Source organism: Haliotis cracherodii, unplaced genomic scaffold (genome assembly GCF_022045235.1).
Source record: "Haliotis cracherodii isolate W230 unplaced genomic scaffold, xgHalCrac1.p SCAF_7, whole genome shotgun sequence".
NCBI lineage: Eukaryota > Metazoa > Mollusca > Gastropoda > Lepetellida > Haliotidae > Haliotis > Haliotis cracherodii.
The window spans coordinates 1,090,831-1,107,198 of NW_027266330.1; the positions used below are offsets into that span (position 1 = coordinate 1,090,831).

General features: G+C 37.8%; 1 protein-coding gene across 4 annotated transcripts in view; it reads left to right on the top strand.

Moving 5' to 3' along the window:
• Positions 1 to 7,167, top strand: part of LOC139447135 (ankyrin repeat domain-containing protein 50-like) — a 63,615-nt gene extending 56,448 nt beyond the window's left edge. For all 4 annotated transcript variants that reach the window (XM_071228312.1, XM_071228313.1, XM_071228314.1 and 1 more), the window contains 2 exons: positions 3,953 to 4,027; positions 6,000 to 7,167. In XM_071228312.1, coding sequence (XP_071084413.1) covers positions 3,953 to 4,027; positions 6,000 to 7,003 — 1,079 coding nt within the window. In that variant the 3' untranslated portion in view covers positions 7,004 to 7,167. The remainder of the gene's footprint in view (positions 1 to 3,952; positions 4,028 to 5,999) is intronic.
• Positions 7,168 to 16,368: the final 9,201 nt, after the last annotated feature.

Consider the following 16,368-nt stretch of genomic DNA (forward strand, 5'->3'; position numbering starts at 1 on the left):
CTCTGCATGTTATTATAACTATTCACATTAAATATACAAACTAATTTTGATAATTACACAACAATTTATGCATATGCTTTATACATTGCATAAACCCTCCTTCATAAAAAAACATATTTTAAAAATAAGTTTCTCATCAAAGCTAACAAATGCCATAATGGAAAATTATTTACTTTATTAAAGGTGAATGACAGAGCAAATATATATATATGACCAAATATAATGCATTTTTAAAATTTAAGTTTCAAACATATGACTGGTTTATTAAATACTATAAATACTAAAAAAATAAATGAATAGAATATCCGAAAAATATATTTCACGTATAAAAATATGTTCATAGCATAAATTTTCCAAATTTCATCCCCCAAATCTTGCCTAATAATTTAATGCCTATTCAAACTGTCAAAGGCACGGCTTCCTTGACACTGCTCATGCTGTCAGATACCAGAATACCATAGTAAGTTGGGTAATGTGGCCTACCTATTAGTAGTTACATCTTCATAAATAATCTAACATCAGAGAAACATGTAACACATCCTCCGTAATCATAAAACACTGTCCACCGAGACTATAAATACGCGTCTGAACGATAGTACCGCACTGGTTGTTAAAATTATTTTAAAGGTAAAGAAAAGAACACATACCTTTACGAACGGTCCCATGGTTGTCAGTTGTCAATCAGGAACCAATAAACCTTGCAGGAATGACAAATAACCGATCATATTATACCGAAATAAGTAAACTTTTACGACTGTCAACAGCGGTGACAACCAAGCATGGTAGTATACTTGGTCCCGTCTACAGAGTTAGCTTTGGCGGTCGCGCATTTCGAAAGCAGAACTAGTTCATGAATATTGGCATGTCACCGGAAATACTAGTACCGGAAGTAGCGCTTCGCGAGACTTACGGGCCCTATTGTGAAGATCGGAGATGGATGGTTTGATTGGTATTTTCAATGCAGTTTGCTAGATATATTAGAACGTTGTATCGCCATTGAACAATGAGAAATATTTTGAACGGATTTAAGTATTTTGGGCATATATCAATACAAAATGAATCTTATTTTCAATGACATGTACAACTTACATGGTGGACAACAACGTTCGAATGTCTCATCGATGTCCGCTCTCCTAGAACTAAATAACTAAACAGGCTGACGATTACATGATGTTGACTGACACAGATGTAGGCCCTACACATTGAGTGGCGAGTTACAGCATTGCTCCCGTGATAACGTTTTGTACTGCAGTAAGCTAGGCCCAGTGTAGCAAAGTATGTTTAACTCTACTGCAGTAAGCCAGGCCCAGTGTAGCAAAGTATGTTTCACTCTACTGCAGTAAGCTAGGCCCAGTGTAGCAAAGTATGTTTCACTCTACTGCAGTAAGCCAGGCCCAGTGTAGCAAAGTATGTTTCACTCTACTGCAGTAAGCTAGGCCCAGTTCAGCAAAGTATGTTTCAAGTCTGCGATGTGTCAGGCTACTGTCATATAAACGTCTATTTGTCTATTTATTTCAATGAGAAAGACTTATGTTCATGATCACATGTTCGCTCAGGTTGGGTCACAATACACAATTATGTCTGCACCCTTTACCTGGCTTTGGTTTCACTGTTATGTCACAACAACTTGACTATAGATCTAACATAATTGAGAAGGGGCAGCCCTAGATTCTACATGACTGACAGCCATGCTACTATTACAGCGGCGAGGAAGTGCGCTATGTTGTAGATATTCACATCGATTTCCACTGTCGTATCTAAATGTACCAAGCATTGTTTGAAAATGTTTCCAACACCCCCAACCAGAGCTGAGCTGTGTGCAGGAATCAGCTGTCCTGTATCTGACGCCGACAGTGTTCGTTGTGGCGAGGTTCACTGAGAACAATGTTTAACATGTATCATAGGGTAGCTCCAACTCGCAGACCAATGTTTACATATTTGCAATGCTCCAAGGAAACTTGCAATTTAACTTAGAACCTTCTCGGCATTTGCTGGTTTAACATGTAGGCAAGCTGGTAGGCCTACGCATGAAACATTGTTACCTGCAGGAAAGATGCTGTTCAGCGTCACTTCAAAACAGTGATACACGCAAAGTGCGTACATGCAAAGTCAAACTACATGTACATGTACAGAGTAAACATAACATACATCAGTGGCTGAGCCGCATGGAATTGAGCGAGACGTTTTGACTGAGTGAGCAAATGTCCTCACAATATTTTAGCGAGGTCAAAATCATTACGACCTGTAAAAACCGTGCACAACGAAACAGAAGTGTAGTTTATTTCTAGTTGACATTTACACCTGATGTTACAAACTGATGATCCGTGTTTCCCTAGGGCCAGGATATCACTCTGTTGGTGAAGTTCGTGGTATATTTCTTGTATAGTTTTACAACTGTTGTGACTTTGCTGGCAATCTGTGTTGGTGAAGTTCGGGGTGTATTTCTTGTATAGTTTTACAACAGTTGTGACTTTGCTGGCAAGCTGTGTTGGTGAAGTTCGGGGTGTATTTCTTGTATAGTTTTACAACTGTTATGACTTTGCTGGCAAGCTGTGTTGGTGAAGTTCGGGGTGTATTTCTTGTATAGTTTTAAAACTGTTGTGACTTTGCTGGCAAGCTGTGTTGGTGAAGTTCGTGGTGTATTTCTTGTATAGTTTTACAACTGTTGTGACTTTGCTGGCAAGCTGTGTTGATGAAGTTCGTGGTATATTTCTTGTATAGTTTTACAACTGTTGTGACTTTGCTGGCAAGCTGTGTTGGTGAAGTTCGTGGTGTATTTCTTGTATAGTTTTACAACTGTTGTGACTTTGCTGGCAAGCTGTGTTGGTGAAGTTCGTGGTATATTTCTTGTATAGTTTTACAACTGTTATGACTTTGCTGGCAAGCTGTGTTGGTGAAGTTCGTGGTGTATTTCTTGTATAGTTTTACAACTGTTGTGACTTTGCTGGCAAGCTGTGTTGGTGAAGTTCGGGGTGTATTTCTTGTATAGTTTTACAACAGTTGTGAGTTTGCTGGCAAGCTGTGTTGGTGAAGTTCGTGGTGTATTTCTTGTATAGTTTTACAACTGTTGTGACTTTGCTGGCAAGCTGTGTTGGTGAAGTTCGTGGTATATTTCTTGTATAGTTTTACAACTGTTATGACTTTGCTGGCAATATGTGTTCGAGCCAAAACGTAAATGTTCGTTTTCATGAATGGATTCCTGAGAAAATGATCTTGAGTTTTATTCATTTGAAACGTTGACTTCAGACTTAACAAAGCCACAGTTTAATAGAGATGTGAAGTTAAAATATAGCCACTGTTTACAGAGATGTGAAGTGACACTGTAGCCACTGTTTATAGAGATGTGAAGTTAAAATATAACCAATGTTTATAAAGATATGAAGTGACACTGTAGGCACTGTTTATATAGATCTAAATGTGTAGTAAAATATAGCCACTGTTTATAGAGATATGAAGTGACACTGTAGCCAGTGTTTATATAGATCTAAATGTGTAGTAAAATATAGCCACTGTTTATAGAGATATGAAGTGACACTGTAGCCAGTGTTTATATAGATCTAAATGTGTAGTAAAATATAGCCACTGTTTATAGAGATATGAAGTGACACTGTAGCCAGTGTTTATATAGATCTAAATGTGTAGTAAAATATAGCCACTGTTTATAGAGATATGAAGTGACACTTTAGCCACTGTTTATATAAATGTGAAGTTAAAATATAACCAATGTTTATAGAGATATGAAGTGACACTGCAGCCACTATTTATATAAATGTGAAGTTAAAATATAACCAATGTTTATAGAGATATGAAGTGACACTGCAGCCAGTGTTTATAAAGATGTAAAGTAAAATATAGCTACTGTTTATAGAGATGTACAGTTAATATTTAGCCACTGTTTATAGAGATGTCAACTGTTGATGTCCCTGTCTCACTGTCAACTTTGTGTCCACAGACTCGGGTGACCCACAGTCTGCAGGAAGTGAGAAAACACAAAACTCAGTGAGGACACGGGGGAAACACAGACGAGGTGAGACCAGACAGATAAGTCATCACAGTCAGTACCCTGCGGGCAGTAGAATCCATTTGCTAGTCTCGCTTTAAAGTCATGTTTTGCCAACAGAGGGACACAGGAATAGTTTCTATTTGGCTTTATTCAGGCCTTGATCTACTCAGTAGACTGTTAATTAATGTAAACTATTCATCAGCACTGCAAGATAATGTATCTGTATGATTCAGGTCTTGATCTACTCAGTAGACTGTTAATTAATGTAAACTATTCACCAGCACTGTAAGATAATGTATCTGTATGAATCAGGCCTTGATCTACTCAGTAGACTGTTAATTAATGTAAACTATTCACCAGCACTGTAAGATAATGTATCTGTATGATTCAGGTCTTGATCTACTAAGTAGACTGTTAATTAATGTAAACTATTCACCAGCACTGTAAGATAATGTATCTGTATGAATCAGGCCTTGATCTACTCAGTAGACTGTTAATTAATGTAAACTATTCACCAGCACTGTAAGATAATGTATCTGTATGAATCAGGCCTTGATCTACTCAGTAGACTGTTAATTAATGTAAACTATTCACCAGCACTGTAAGATAATGTATCTGTATGAATCAGGCCTTGATCTACTCAGTAGACTGTTAATTAATGTAAACTATTCACCAGCACTGTAAGATTATGTATTTGTATGATTCAGGTCTTGATCTACTAAGTAGACTGTTAATTAATGTAAACTATTCACCAGCACTGTAAGATAATGTATCTGTATGATTCAAGCCTTGATCTGCTAAGTATACTGTTAATTAATGTAAACTATTCACCAGCACTGTAAGATAATGTATCTGTATGAATCAGGCCTTGATCTACTCAGTATACTGTTAATTAATGTAAACTATTCACCAGCACTGTAAGATAATGTATCTGTATGAATCAGGCCCGGATCTACTAAGTAGACTGTTAATTAATGTAAACTAGTCATCAGCACTGCAAGATAATGTATCTGTATCAAACAGGCCTTGATCTACTAAGTAGACTGTTAATTAGTGTAAACTATTCACCAGCACTGTAAGATTATGTATCTGTATGAATCAGACCTTGATCTACTCAGTATACTGTTAATTAATGTAAACTATTCATCAGCACTGCAAGATAATGTATCTGTATGAATCAGGCCTTGATCTACTCAGTATACTGTTAATTAATGTAAACTATTCATCAGCACTGCAAGATAATGTATCTGTATCAAACAGGCCTTGATCTACTAAGTAGACTGTTAATTAGTGTAAACTATTCACCAGCACTGTAAGATTATGTATTTGTATGATTCAGGGCTTGATCTACTCAGTAGACTGTTAATTAATGTAAACTATTCATCAGCACTGCAAGATAATGTATCTGTATGATTCAGGGCTTGATCTACTCAGTAGACTGTTAATTAATGTAAACTATTCACCAGCACTGTAAGATAATGTATCTGTATGAATCAGGCCTTGATCTACTCAGTATACTGTTAATTAATGTAAACTATTCATCAGCACTGTAAGATAATGTATCTGTATCAAACAGGCCTTGATCTACTAAGTAGACTGTTAATTAATGTAAACTATTCACCAGCACTGTAAGATTATGTATTTGTATGATTCAGGGCTTGATCTACTCAGTATACTGTTAATTAATGTAAACTATTCATCAGCACTGCAAGATAATGTATCTGTATCAAACAGGCCTTGATCTACTAAGTATACTGTTAATTAATGTAAACTATTCACCAGCACTGTAAGATAATGTATCTGTATGATTCTGGCTTTGAACTACTTAGTGAACAGTTTAGTAATGAACATGGCTGTAAACTAGTCACCAGCTTTGTCAGATAATGTATTTGTATGATTCTATTCAGTATACTGTTAATTAGTGTAAACTATTCACCAGCACTGTCAGATAATGTGTGATGTCCAGCACGTGTACAGAGTTTACCCTGTGTTACAGCGACACCCACTCCTTCACAACGACCTGTGCCAGCTGAGTCTGACCTCCACGCTGCCTGCTGGACGGGGAACATGGCGGCGGTGAGGCGCATCCTGTCCCAGGGTCAGTCGGACATCGACGATGAAGGGGGACTGTTTGGGAGGACACCGGTGATGACTGCAGCGTTTGACGGACAAGTAGACGTGGTGAAGATCCTGGTGAGTGAAGGGGCTGATGTGTCACTGGTGGACAAGGTCGGTGACAACATCCTTCACTTCGCCTGTAGGGGAGGAGATGTGGAGACGGTGAAGTGTGTGCTGTCTCTGCACGTGGCGGACATCAACAGTAGAGGAAGGAGGAGCAGGACACCGGTGATAGCGGCAGCATGGTGGGAACACAGAGACGTGGTGGAGCACCTGGTGAGTGAAGGGGCTGATGTGTCACTGGTGGACGAGGACGGTAACAACATCCTTCACTACGCCTGTTGGGGAGGAGATGTGGAGACGGTGAAGTTTGTGCTGTCTCTGCACGTGGCGGACATCAACAGTAGAGGAGGGGGGAGCAGGACACCGGTGATGGCGGCAGCATGGTGGGAACACAGAGACGTGGTGGAGCACCTGGTGAGTGAAGGGGCTGATGTGTCACTGGTGGACGAGGACGGTAACAACATCCTTCACTACGCCTGTTGGGGAGGAAATGTGGAGACGGTGAAGTGTGTGCTGTCTCTGCACGTGGTGGACATCAACAGTAGAGGAGGGAGGAGCCAGACACCGGTGATGATGGCAGCATGGAGGGGACACAGAGACGTGGTGGAGCTCCTGGTGAGTGAAGGGGCCGATGTGTCACTGGTGGACGAGGACGGTAACAACACCCTTCACTGGGCCTGTATTGGAGGAGATGTGGAGACGGTGAAGTGTGTGCTGTCTCTGAACGTGGTGGACATCGACGCCAGGAACAACGACGGTCGGACAGCGGCCGACATGGCGAGAGACGAGGGACATCAGGAAGTTGTGAAACTTTTGTAGCCGCCACGCTGTCACGTGATGTAAACAGGAGAAAATGTTGGATCGTGGTGTCACCTGAAGTGAGTGTCGTGTTTGTGTGGACGGTGAAGGAGGACATGTTGTTACACACAGTGACGTGGTGTGCCGTTCACGTCGTCGTGCTTTATATTCCCGGATTAGGTGAGAATGTTTGTTGTGTTTGGTGATAAATAAAACTTGTTGAAAACATCTTCAGACATTTTGTCATTTGTTGTGTTTGGAACTTCGCATGATCAGGTAAGAAAATTGGTAACTGAGAGTAAATATATATTCTGTGTGATTAGTATGTAAACTCTTCATCGCGTACTATTATTCTATGTTAATTGTGTGCCATGAGTTTATAATTAATTGTGAAACAAACACAACAAACTGTTTGTTTACATCTCGCTGCACTCTGTGACCTCAGACTGAGCCGAGGTTCGCCCAGCTGACGTGGCGCCAAATGTACAATGACAGTGACGTCACACTGCTGATGACGTCACGGCTTTGCGGTCAAGACCTAAGCCGGTTCCCGACTCCCTGTGCACGTCGAGTATTTTCTCACATCACAGAGTTATCTTCATGACGTCAGCACGTACATCACTGGTTTCCCCATGAATTCTGTCACTGAATACTTAATATGGTGGCGTATCTAACGCATGCAAATCTTTCAATCCTAAAAAGTCAATTTCCACAGGTAATTCAAGTCTGTCTGGAGTTCTGTGTTATTTCAGTGTAATGAAATAATTTTCGTGATTTAATCATTTTAACAAAATTGGCATGAAAATTCAGGAAACATACCGGAAAATGTGCAAATGAATTGCTGCAGTATTAAAATTATGGTCAGACATTAATAGATCTACAACAAAACTATCCGTATGAAGCATAATGCCTAAAATATAATTCTAGAACGTCAATCTCAACTTATATAATATAATAAGATAAATTGCAAGGGATTTCGCAGTATTTTATTGGCTGACCAATCAATGGTTTTGTTTGCGCTTGTATTTCCATAAACCTACAACAATAGGTGCCATGCCCACTAAATGGTGTAAAAAGCTGTGAAGTTATTATCGATATCATTGACTTATTCATACATAAGAATTAACTTCAATATTATTAAATATTAACAAAACGTCCAAGTTCCGATGACATAATACAGAAAGCTAACACGTTTCATGGAGTGTTTCAAACACTGGTACCTGGGTGTTTAAATGTTGTATGTTTCTGAAAGTGTATAGAGGCATCTTCCCCCATACCACCAATGTACATGGAACTGTCACGGTCGCTTTTCCGCGAATAATTAATAACTAACATCCATATTTCAATAAATATCCACATCTGACCGCACCGTGTAGTCTGTCACACAGACCCTGAAACAAATAACTCCAACACAGTCCATGCAAGTCTATAATATTTGGCAAGTCTAGATGACTGCAGTATCTCTACTGAAAAAGAATAAAGTCACTTGGCTCCTTTTTATTATATTTTATAACTATCATTAAACGACAGAGACGAGATGTTAGACTACGCACCGAGGTGCGATCTTAGACAACGTAATATTTGTAACACTTTGAAAAGGGATGTCACCGTCATACTGCTGTCACTCAGCTACACTGTTGTACATAGATACAAGTGAAGACAGGCTGAAGGAATACAAAACAGAAGTTTCATAATTTTAAACGTAATCTTTCAATAAACATTGCCACTAAATATAACAAGATATATCATTTATCGTAGAGTGATTCCTGTTTTTGTTCCAATGTCGGCAGTTCTACCCACATCCAGATTTAAACCTTATTGACGTCAGTGAGGAAAGACAAAATTAGGAATATTTTCAATGCGTTAAACTTTGTTTACTATTATGTCTCTTATATATTGATATCATTTACGTGAAATATATGAAGATAATATTTTTAGAAAAAAAATTCCTACAATTAACAAAACAGGCAGATTTACAAGGATCACGTTTTGTCCTAAAAATATATAAAAATGTGAAAAATATGGACACCTCAGAAATGAGGGCTTATATTGTCACATGGTTTGACTTAGGTCTATCGAAGAAAAGTCCTTATGAAAATCTTTTTATTAAATGTTTTATGACACTGACATTTCTGGCACTTAGACAAAGAGTACTCAAGGAAAGACAAATGTTTTTGAATGAAAATATGACTTTCCTTTATAATTTTGTTTTCATGACAGGGAACTTTTATACACACCAGCTGAGGAAGTTGTGATACTGTGATTGCATACAAAGGAAAAACAGGTTGGAAGCAGTACCTGTATGTATAAAATAGACCACACAAGGTGAACAAAAGTAATGTATTGGCTGACTGGAAAAAATACATCTGGCAAGGGTAAACATGTACACAGGCACGTTTCTTTAATCTTTTCATTACAAACAGAAGACTGAGATAGCATTTTCTTAGAAACATGTGGTTAACTTACCAGCTTATGTGCCACCATGGTTCTTGTGATTAAACAAACAAAAATGTCATGTACTGTTACAAGTACTGTTACAGTAATTAATGTATCATATTCCTATTAAATTATATTTCAGAATTGTCTTATTTTGAAACAAACCCCTTAATGCACAAGACTAATGTCCATATGAGTTTAGTATGTATATGTTAAGGATCTGATTTATTCATTATTCATGGAATACTAAAATTAAAATAATGACATCAGAGAGTTACTTATTCACATAGTTGATTTTCAGAGTGAAAGATAATAATTGTTGAAAAAATATGTTTAAACTAAAGATAATAATTGAAGTTTGATCAGTTACACTGTGCTGATGCAAAGACCAATATGTACTGCCCCCACACACCATCATTGTGGGAAAAAACCAACTACTAAATATAACTTACAAATTTTAAACCTGTAAACAGCTGTAAATAATTAAACAATTACAAATCTATCATCAATACGCAATCATGGTGGTCTTCATATTTTTTGAATAAATGTAGAACTCCTTCGTGAAACTGTTCTAAAATCATGCTAGAATCTATGAATGTATACCCGAAAGGAAAACTATCCCAAATGTAACGTGGAACTAACACCGAAAATATGTACGTAGCATTTTATTGCTGATATATACCCTATCATATTCAGCAACGCGGGGATGTTATTTTGAAACACGTTTTGTCAAGCCCATTTTCGCGCACCTGTTGTAGAGGGTGATCTTGCTCATCGACGATATCCATAGACGTATTACGTGGGATACACATGTTGCAGTGAAACTTATCAGCATGTACATCGCAGAAATATGAATCATGTCCCATTTATATTCACAACATTGAATGGTGATTCTTAAATATCAACAGAAGATACCGAGAAACTTGCATGTGGCATGTTGATTTATCGTCTACCGTTTCCGGATCACGGGAGCATGCAAGGTCAAACGGATTATAACTAATACGCGAATTATATCGTCAAAGTCACATTTCCTTTTCATGTCAGTGGTCATTACTGATACCGTGTATCGACTTATGTTTTTTGCTGTATGTGATAGGCCAACTATTTCAAAATTTACTGTAATTGTTTTGTTTCGAAAGATTATCAGCAGACTACCCCTGTCTGTGACATCACATCCGGTGACCTTTGCACTTATTGAAATAGTACTGTCAGAATTCACGAACTTTATTATCGTTTTTTTCTCGTCATATTAATCGGAATATGACGAATCAAACATTCTTCGATTGAGAAGATCGTCAACTTTCGCCAAGTTATATTTATAAAGGCAATGTAAACTTAGTTGATATTAAAATAGCAATAAGTTATGCGGAGGTCGGGCGAAGCGCGCCAGGTTATATTTTAGGACGTCTGCTGGCATCATGACACGGGGTGTTTATTTTTCTATATCGTAAATATTCAACCAAAACGCTTTAAATAAGGATTAGTGAATATTTATAAGTCATTAATTGTTTCCTGTAAATTTTATAACATGACACGTCAGATTAACCCGAATATTCGTATTTCTGCAACCGACATGATGACCTCGAAAATTAAGTTATTTTCTGTTTAACATTTAGATATCTAGATAATTAATGTATTGAAATGGTTCATAATTTACCATCGCGCTGTTATTGGCCGATGAAAAAACCCGAATTTTTACTCAATTAAAATTAAGATATCGGAGATATGATTATTGAAATCAGTTTGCACAAATCTTACGATATTAAAAGGTTCCTAGCATGAAATGCAAACCACCTTCAATAACGCAATTCAGGTACGTTCAAGAAAATTTACAATTTTGTGTTCGCTTTGGTCTTAACCTTGGTATGATTGAAAACCTCGGGATATTTTTATATTGAACTGTGTAGTTTTCTATCAGTTTTTCTATCTTCAATTGCCACTTGTTTAATGAGGCACCGACTGTTTGAAATCACCTACCCTCTTTAGAGCGCCTTCTGCTAAAATTAATCAAGCAGGCAGGGTTCAGAAGTGTGAAAATAATTCAGCAGGCTAAAGGTTAAGTAAAGTTAACGCGAATATTATATAAAAAGTAGAAAGCACTTGTTTGATTTATGTACATAGTTATTAACTAACATCCATATCTAAATGAAAAGCCACGTCTGACCGCACCGGATAGTCTGTCACACAGACCCTGAAACAAATATGTCCAACACAGTCCATACAAGTCTATAATATTTGGCAAGTCTAGATTACTGCTGTATTTGTACTTACAATAAAAAAAATGTCTCTAGGCTCTTTTTTATTATATTTTATAACTATCATTGAAAGACTGGTTTTGTAATGTAATACAGTTAATTTCAGAGACTAGATGTTAGACTACGCACCGAGGTGCGATCTTAGACAACGTATTATTTGTAACACTTTGAAAAGGGATGTCACCGGCATACTGCTGTCACTCAGCTACACTGTTGTACATAGATACAAGTGAAGACAGACTGAAGGAATACAAAACCATCCATATGCTTTATTTCGTTGGTTTTAATGGTGGTATTGCTTATGTATTTGTTTGTTTGTTGTTTAACGCCGCACTCAGAAATATTCTAGCTATATGACAGCGGAATTTGGTAATAATCGAGTCGCTACCAGACAATCCAGTGATTAATCAACGCAATTGGGGTGAGTGAGTAAGTATGGTTTTACGCCGCTCTAGCAATATTCCAGCAACATCACGGCGGCGGGACACCAGAAATGGGCTTCATACATTATACCCACGTCGGGAATCGAACCCGGGTCTTCGGCGTGACTAGCAAACGCTTTAACATGAGGCTACCCGACCGCCCCTATGCAACTGGAATACGATGACATTCTTCAACCAAGTCAGCGTACGAGCCTGACCACCCGATCCCATTAATCGCCTCTTACGACAAGCATAGTCGCCTTTTTACGGCAAGCATGGGTTCCTGAAGACGTATTCTAACCCGAATCGTCAAGGGTCGATTGTATAGTAGTAACATATGGCTAGAAAATATCAACACCGGCTAGTCCATAATATCTGAAGATATTGAGTTATTCTGTACATGCATATCTATCTATCAGATGTACCGACATCTTAAGCAGAGAAAACAGCCGGACACTGCAGGGTCTTGGCTCAGCAGGGTCCCGTCTCTCCTAACACATGACCTGGTAATGGCCAACGAAACAATGAGTGCGCTTCTAAATACACTATTGTCATGTATTTTTCTATGTTAGAGTAGGTCTTAAACGACCCATGCTTGCCGCGTAAGACGTGACTGTGCTTATCGTAAATTACTAACGGGATCGGGTGCTCAAGCTCGCTGACTTGGTTGATGCATGTCATCGTATCCCAATTGGATCGATGCTCATGACATCAATCACTGGATTATCTGTCCAAGACTCGATATCTTGATGAAAGCCAGCCAAATAGGTCACAGTGTGAGTGTTTAAAAACAACTTCGGGGCAATTGACGTCAGACATTTTCAAAGGACAATATTCTTATAAGGTAAAAATGCATCCCCAAAACCTTAGAAAAATATAACAAAGTCAACCTTTAAATTGATGGTTAAAGCTTTAACACAATGGAGACAGAAAGCCATGGTCTGATATTGTTCTTAACCAATTAAAATGAACTATATAGACATGTGACACTTTGAAATAATCCCGTCACCGTTAGGAACGTAGCGCGGTTTGGCAGGCGATCGAGTCGAATCACGACCGTTCTAAGTTCCCCACTCAGTGACGAGCCTGGCCGGTCTGATCCTGTCGTGTATTGACAGATGGACTGAGAGAACATGTTGATGGAGAGATAGCGTCGCTAGACCAATCACCCCGTCACTGAGATGACCCGATGCTGACCAGGCGAGCTGCAAATTCATGCCTAACTGACCATGACGACAAGGAACGACACAACTTGACGCCCTATCGCAGTCACGACAATATGTGAACGATGACTGAACGTTCCTGACAATCCTCAGATTGACATCGCTTAATATCGGACATCATTATTATTTCTTAATATTTAACAAAGTTATGCCCACGTACTACCAGCCAAGAGTGAGTTCTCGTAGATTCAATCAAAATAGTTCAAACGTTTTCATCGGCAGCAAAGCTATTCAAACACGCCTATTTTGGATCACTCGTAACTCGGGCGCACCGCTTCGTTGTGCAATCAGGAAGACCGCTTGTTTATACTTTGGGTGTTACGGTGAGTTTTTAATGTTTCAAATCTAATTCATTAAAAAGCATGAAACATCATATAATCGGACAAATTTAATACTTGAGTTGAAAGATTGAGAAGTGTGGAGTAGGCTATATTTGATACAAGGAAACGAGAACTTTCTCAGGTGAAAGAAGGAAATATTATTGTTTTCGCAGTACAATCTTAAGTGATATCTATATCAAAAACAGATTTCGAAAATGTGATAAATTACTTCGATTAAAGTTTTTTTCAAAGTAGATGCCGTTCATGTGCTAAACAAATCGGAACAAATGTGTTTCACTATGACCAGTTGAAAACACTACCTTGTCTCACCTTGTATTTCGCGCTTAGTTGCCTTACCTAGAACTTTGCCCAAAATATACCAGTGGCCAATCCATGGAATACAACTTTTTCTTTCATATTGTTTTATAAACACGACTTCAGGATTATATATACACCTAGGTATGTACTTGTACATTTAAAGATACTCGTGATATGGTATTGAAAGTGAAGTTTCCCATTTCATCCCATTCTTAAAAAGGACACGTTTGGAATAGATGGTGATCGTAGGTCAATGAAATTAATTGAATTATTTGTCGTAAAAGGAAATGCAGAATATAAAAATATAGGTTTTTAGTATTGAACTATGAAAATAAGACTGAGAAAAACGTTAATGTAAATGGTTTTCAGTTATGATATATTTTTTTGGCCCAGCTGATCTACAGCATAGAGTGAGTGAGTATGGTTTTACGCCACTTTTAGCAATATTCCAGCAATATCACGGCGGGGGACACAAGAAATGGGTTTCACACATTGTACCCATGTCGGGATTCGAACCCGGGTCTTCGGCGTGACGAGCGAACGCTTTAACCACTAGGCTACCCGACTGCCCCACTACAGCAAAGAGGGAAAACATATGATTTAAAATTGTGAAAAAACAACAACATTTTAATAAGCACAAGAATGCATCCATCTTTCTCTCAGACAAGAATTAATTATTTTTTTCAAACTCTCCATTTATACAAAATAAACAAGAGTTTGCCACTAACGTGGCTATATCCCCCGCCCCTGTTGCAGAATTTATGACATAATTAAATCTAAACAAAACCCTAACCCTTTTAACCGAGGTGGAACTTGTCATGGAAATTGTAAAAACAAGAAAAGTTTGGAACCTAAGTCCATCTTGTTGCCATGGAAACGTAAAAAATGAAAAATTCTAAAATTTATAAATAGCAAAAGGCACCAGTTCAGCATGTACCTGACAGACCTGCAAAGTTTGATGAACAAATATTGAACGGTTTTTGAGTTATGCTCCGGAAACGAACCCCACCCTCACAGAACCTAAGTCCATCTTGTTGCCATGGAAACGTAAAAAATAAAAAATTCTAAAATTTCTAAATAGCAAAAGGCACCAGTTCAGCATGTACTTGACAGACCTGCAAAGTTTGATGAAAAAATATTGAACAGTTTCTGAGTTATGCTCCGGAAACGAAACGGAGCCCGTTTCTATATCCCCCGCCAATTTCGTTGGGCGGGGAATAATTAACATTACTAAATACTTTTGTAAATCACATGGCATTGATCGAAGTATTTGATAATTTGGATAATGCAGGGTAAACAAATATCAGGAAAATTATTTAAAACATAAAAAAGAAATGACATTTACAATGAAAACATTTTGTCATTCAGAAATCGAATATGATTATCTATCTGTTGTGTGTAATTACTATTACTATTTATATTGTTATTTGAACCATTCGAGATTCTAATAGATGTGTCTAAAATATTAAAAAGGCTGTTTTATTTTGGATCCATTTTGACAGTTTTCTCACAGTAGAACATTCCATTCACTTACTCAGCTATATCTACATTATTGTCTTGGAATTTCACTCCTTCAAACAGATATGAGAAGCATATGTCAACATTCCAACATTAAAAAAAGAACTGAGCAAAATCTAACGGTATTAGTCAAGCGACTAGACGGTCTCATTTACCTGTCGCTTGCGGTGGAAATCTTCCCCATCGCGGTGTACTTGATCTACGGTCCAGTTTAGATCAGTTCTGTCAAAGAGAATATAATTATTTAGAAACTAAACCACGTGTTTCCATTATACGGCCACAACATTAGATCAGCTGTTTGACGTGACGCCATGCACGTCACAACACGCGAGGTCAAGCCTCGCGCCCCTGTCCGGGCAACAGAATCATCGACCGTCTATTAAGCCTACACAAATAACATTGCACATTGCAAATACATTGAACGAAGAATGAAAGCGTTCACTCATTGCTGACACTACATAATATTAAATAAAAGTCAAAGACTTATGATAGATTACCATACGATAAACGAGAGGACAGTGTATATTCCTTGTAAATCTGATATTAATTAGATCTATAATCCATTGCAGAATGTTGTTAATACGTATACGAACACAATGGTGTTATTATGTATTTCATTTTCTGGTGAGTATTTGATAATATATAATTTTACATGCATGATAAGTTATCAAGTATAGTATGACCAGAAATTATTGAGAATTTTAGGGATATGTTCAAGTGGATATGTAGTATAAAAAACACTGACTAGCTATCAAGTTCTTGGTTTCATTCAAGAGAGACAACTTAGTTAATCCTATTTCATTAGTTTTTCAAGAGTTATCCCCCTTTGTTTCACTTGATAGCAGACGTCATTTTCAGTGATCCTCAGTATGGATGATTTAGAGAAGAGGAGGT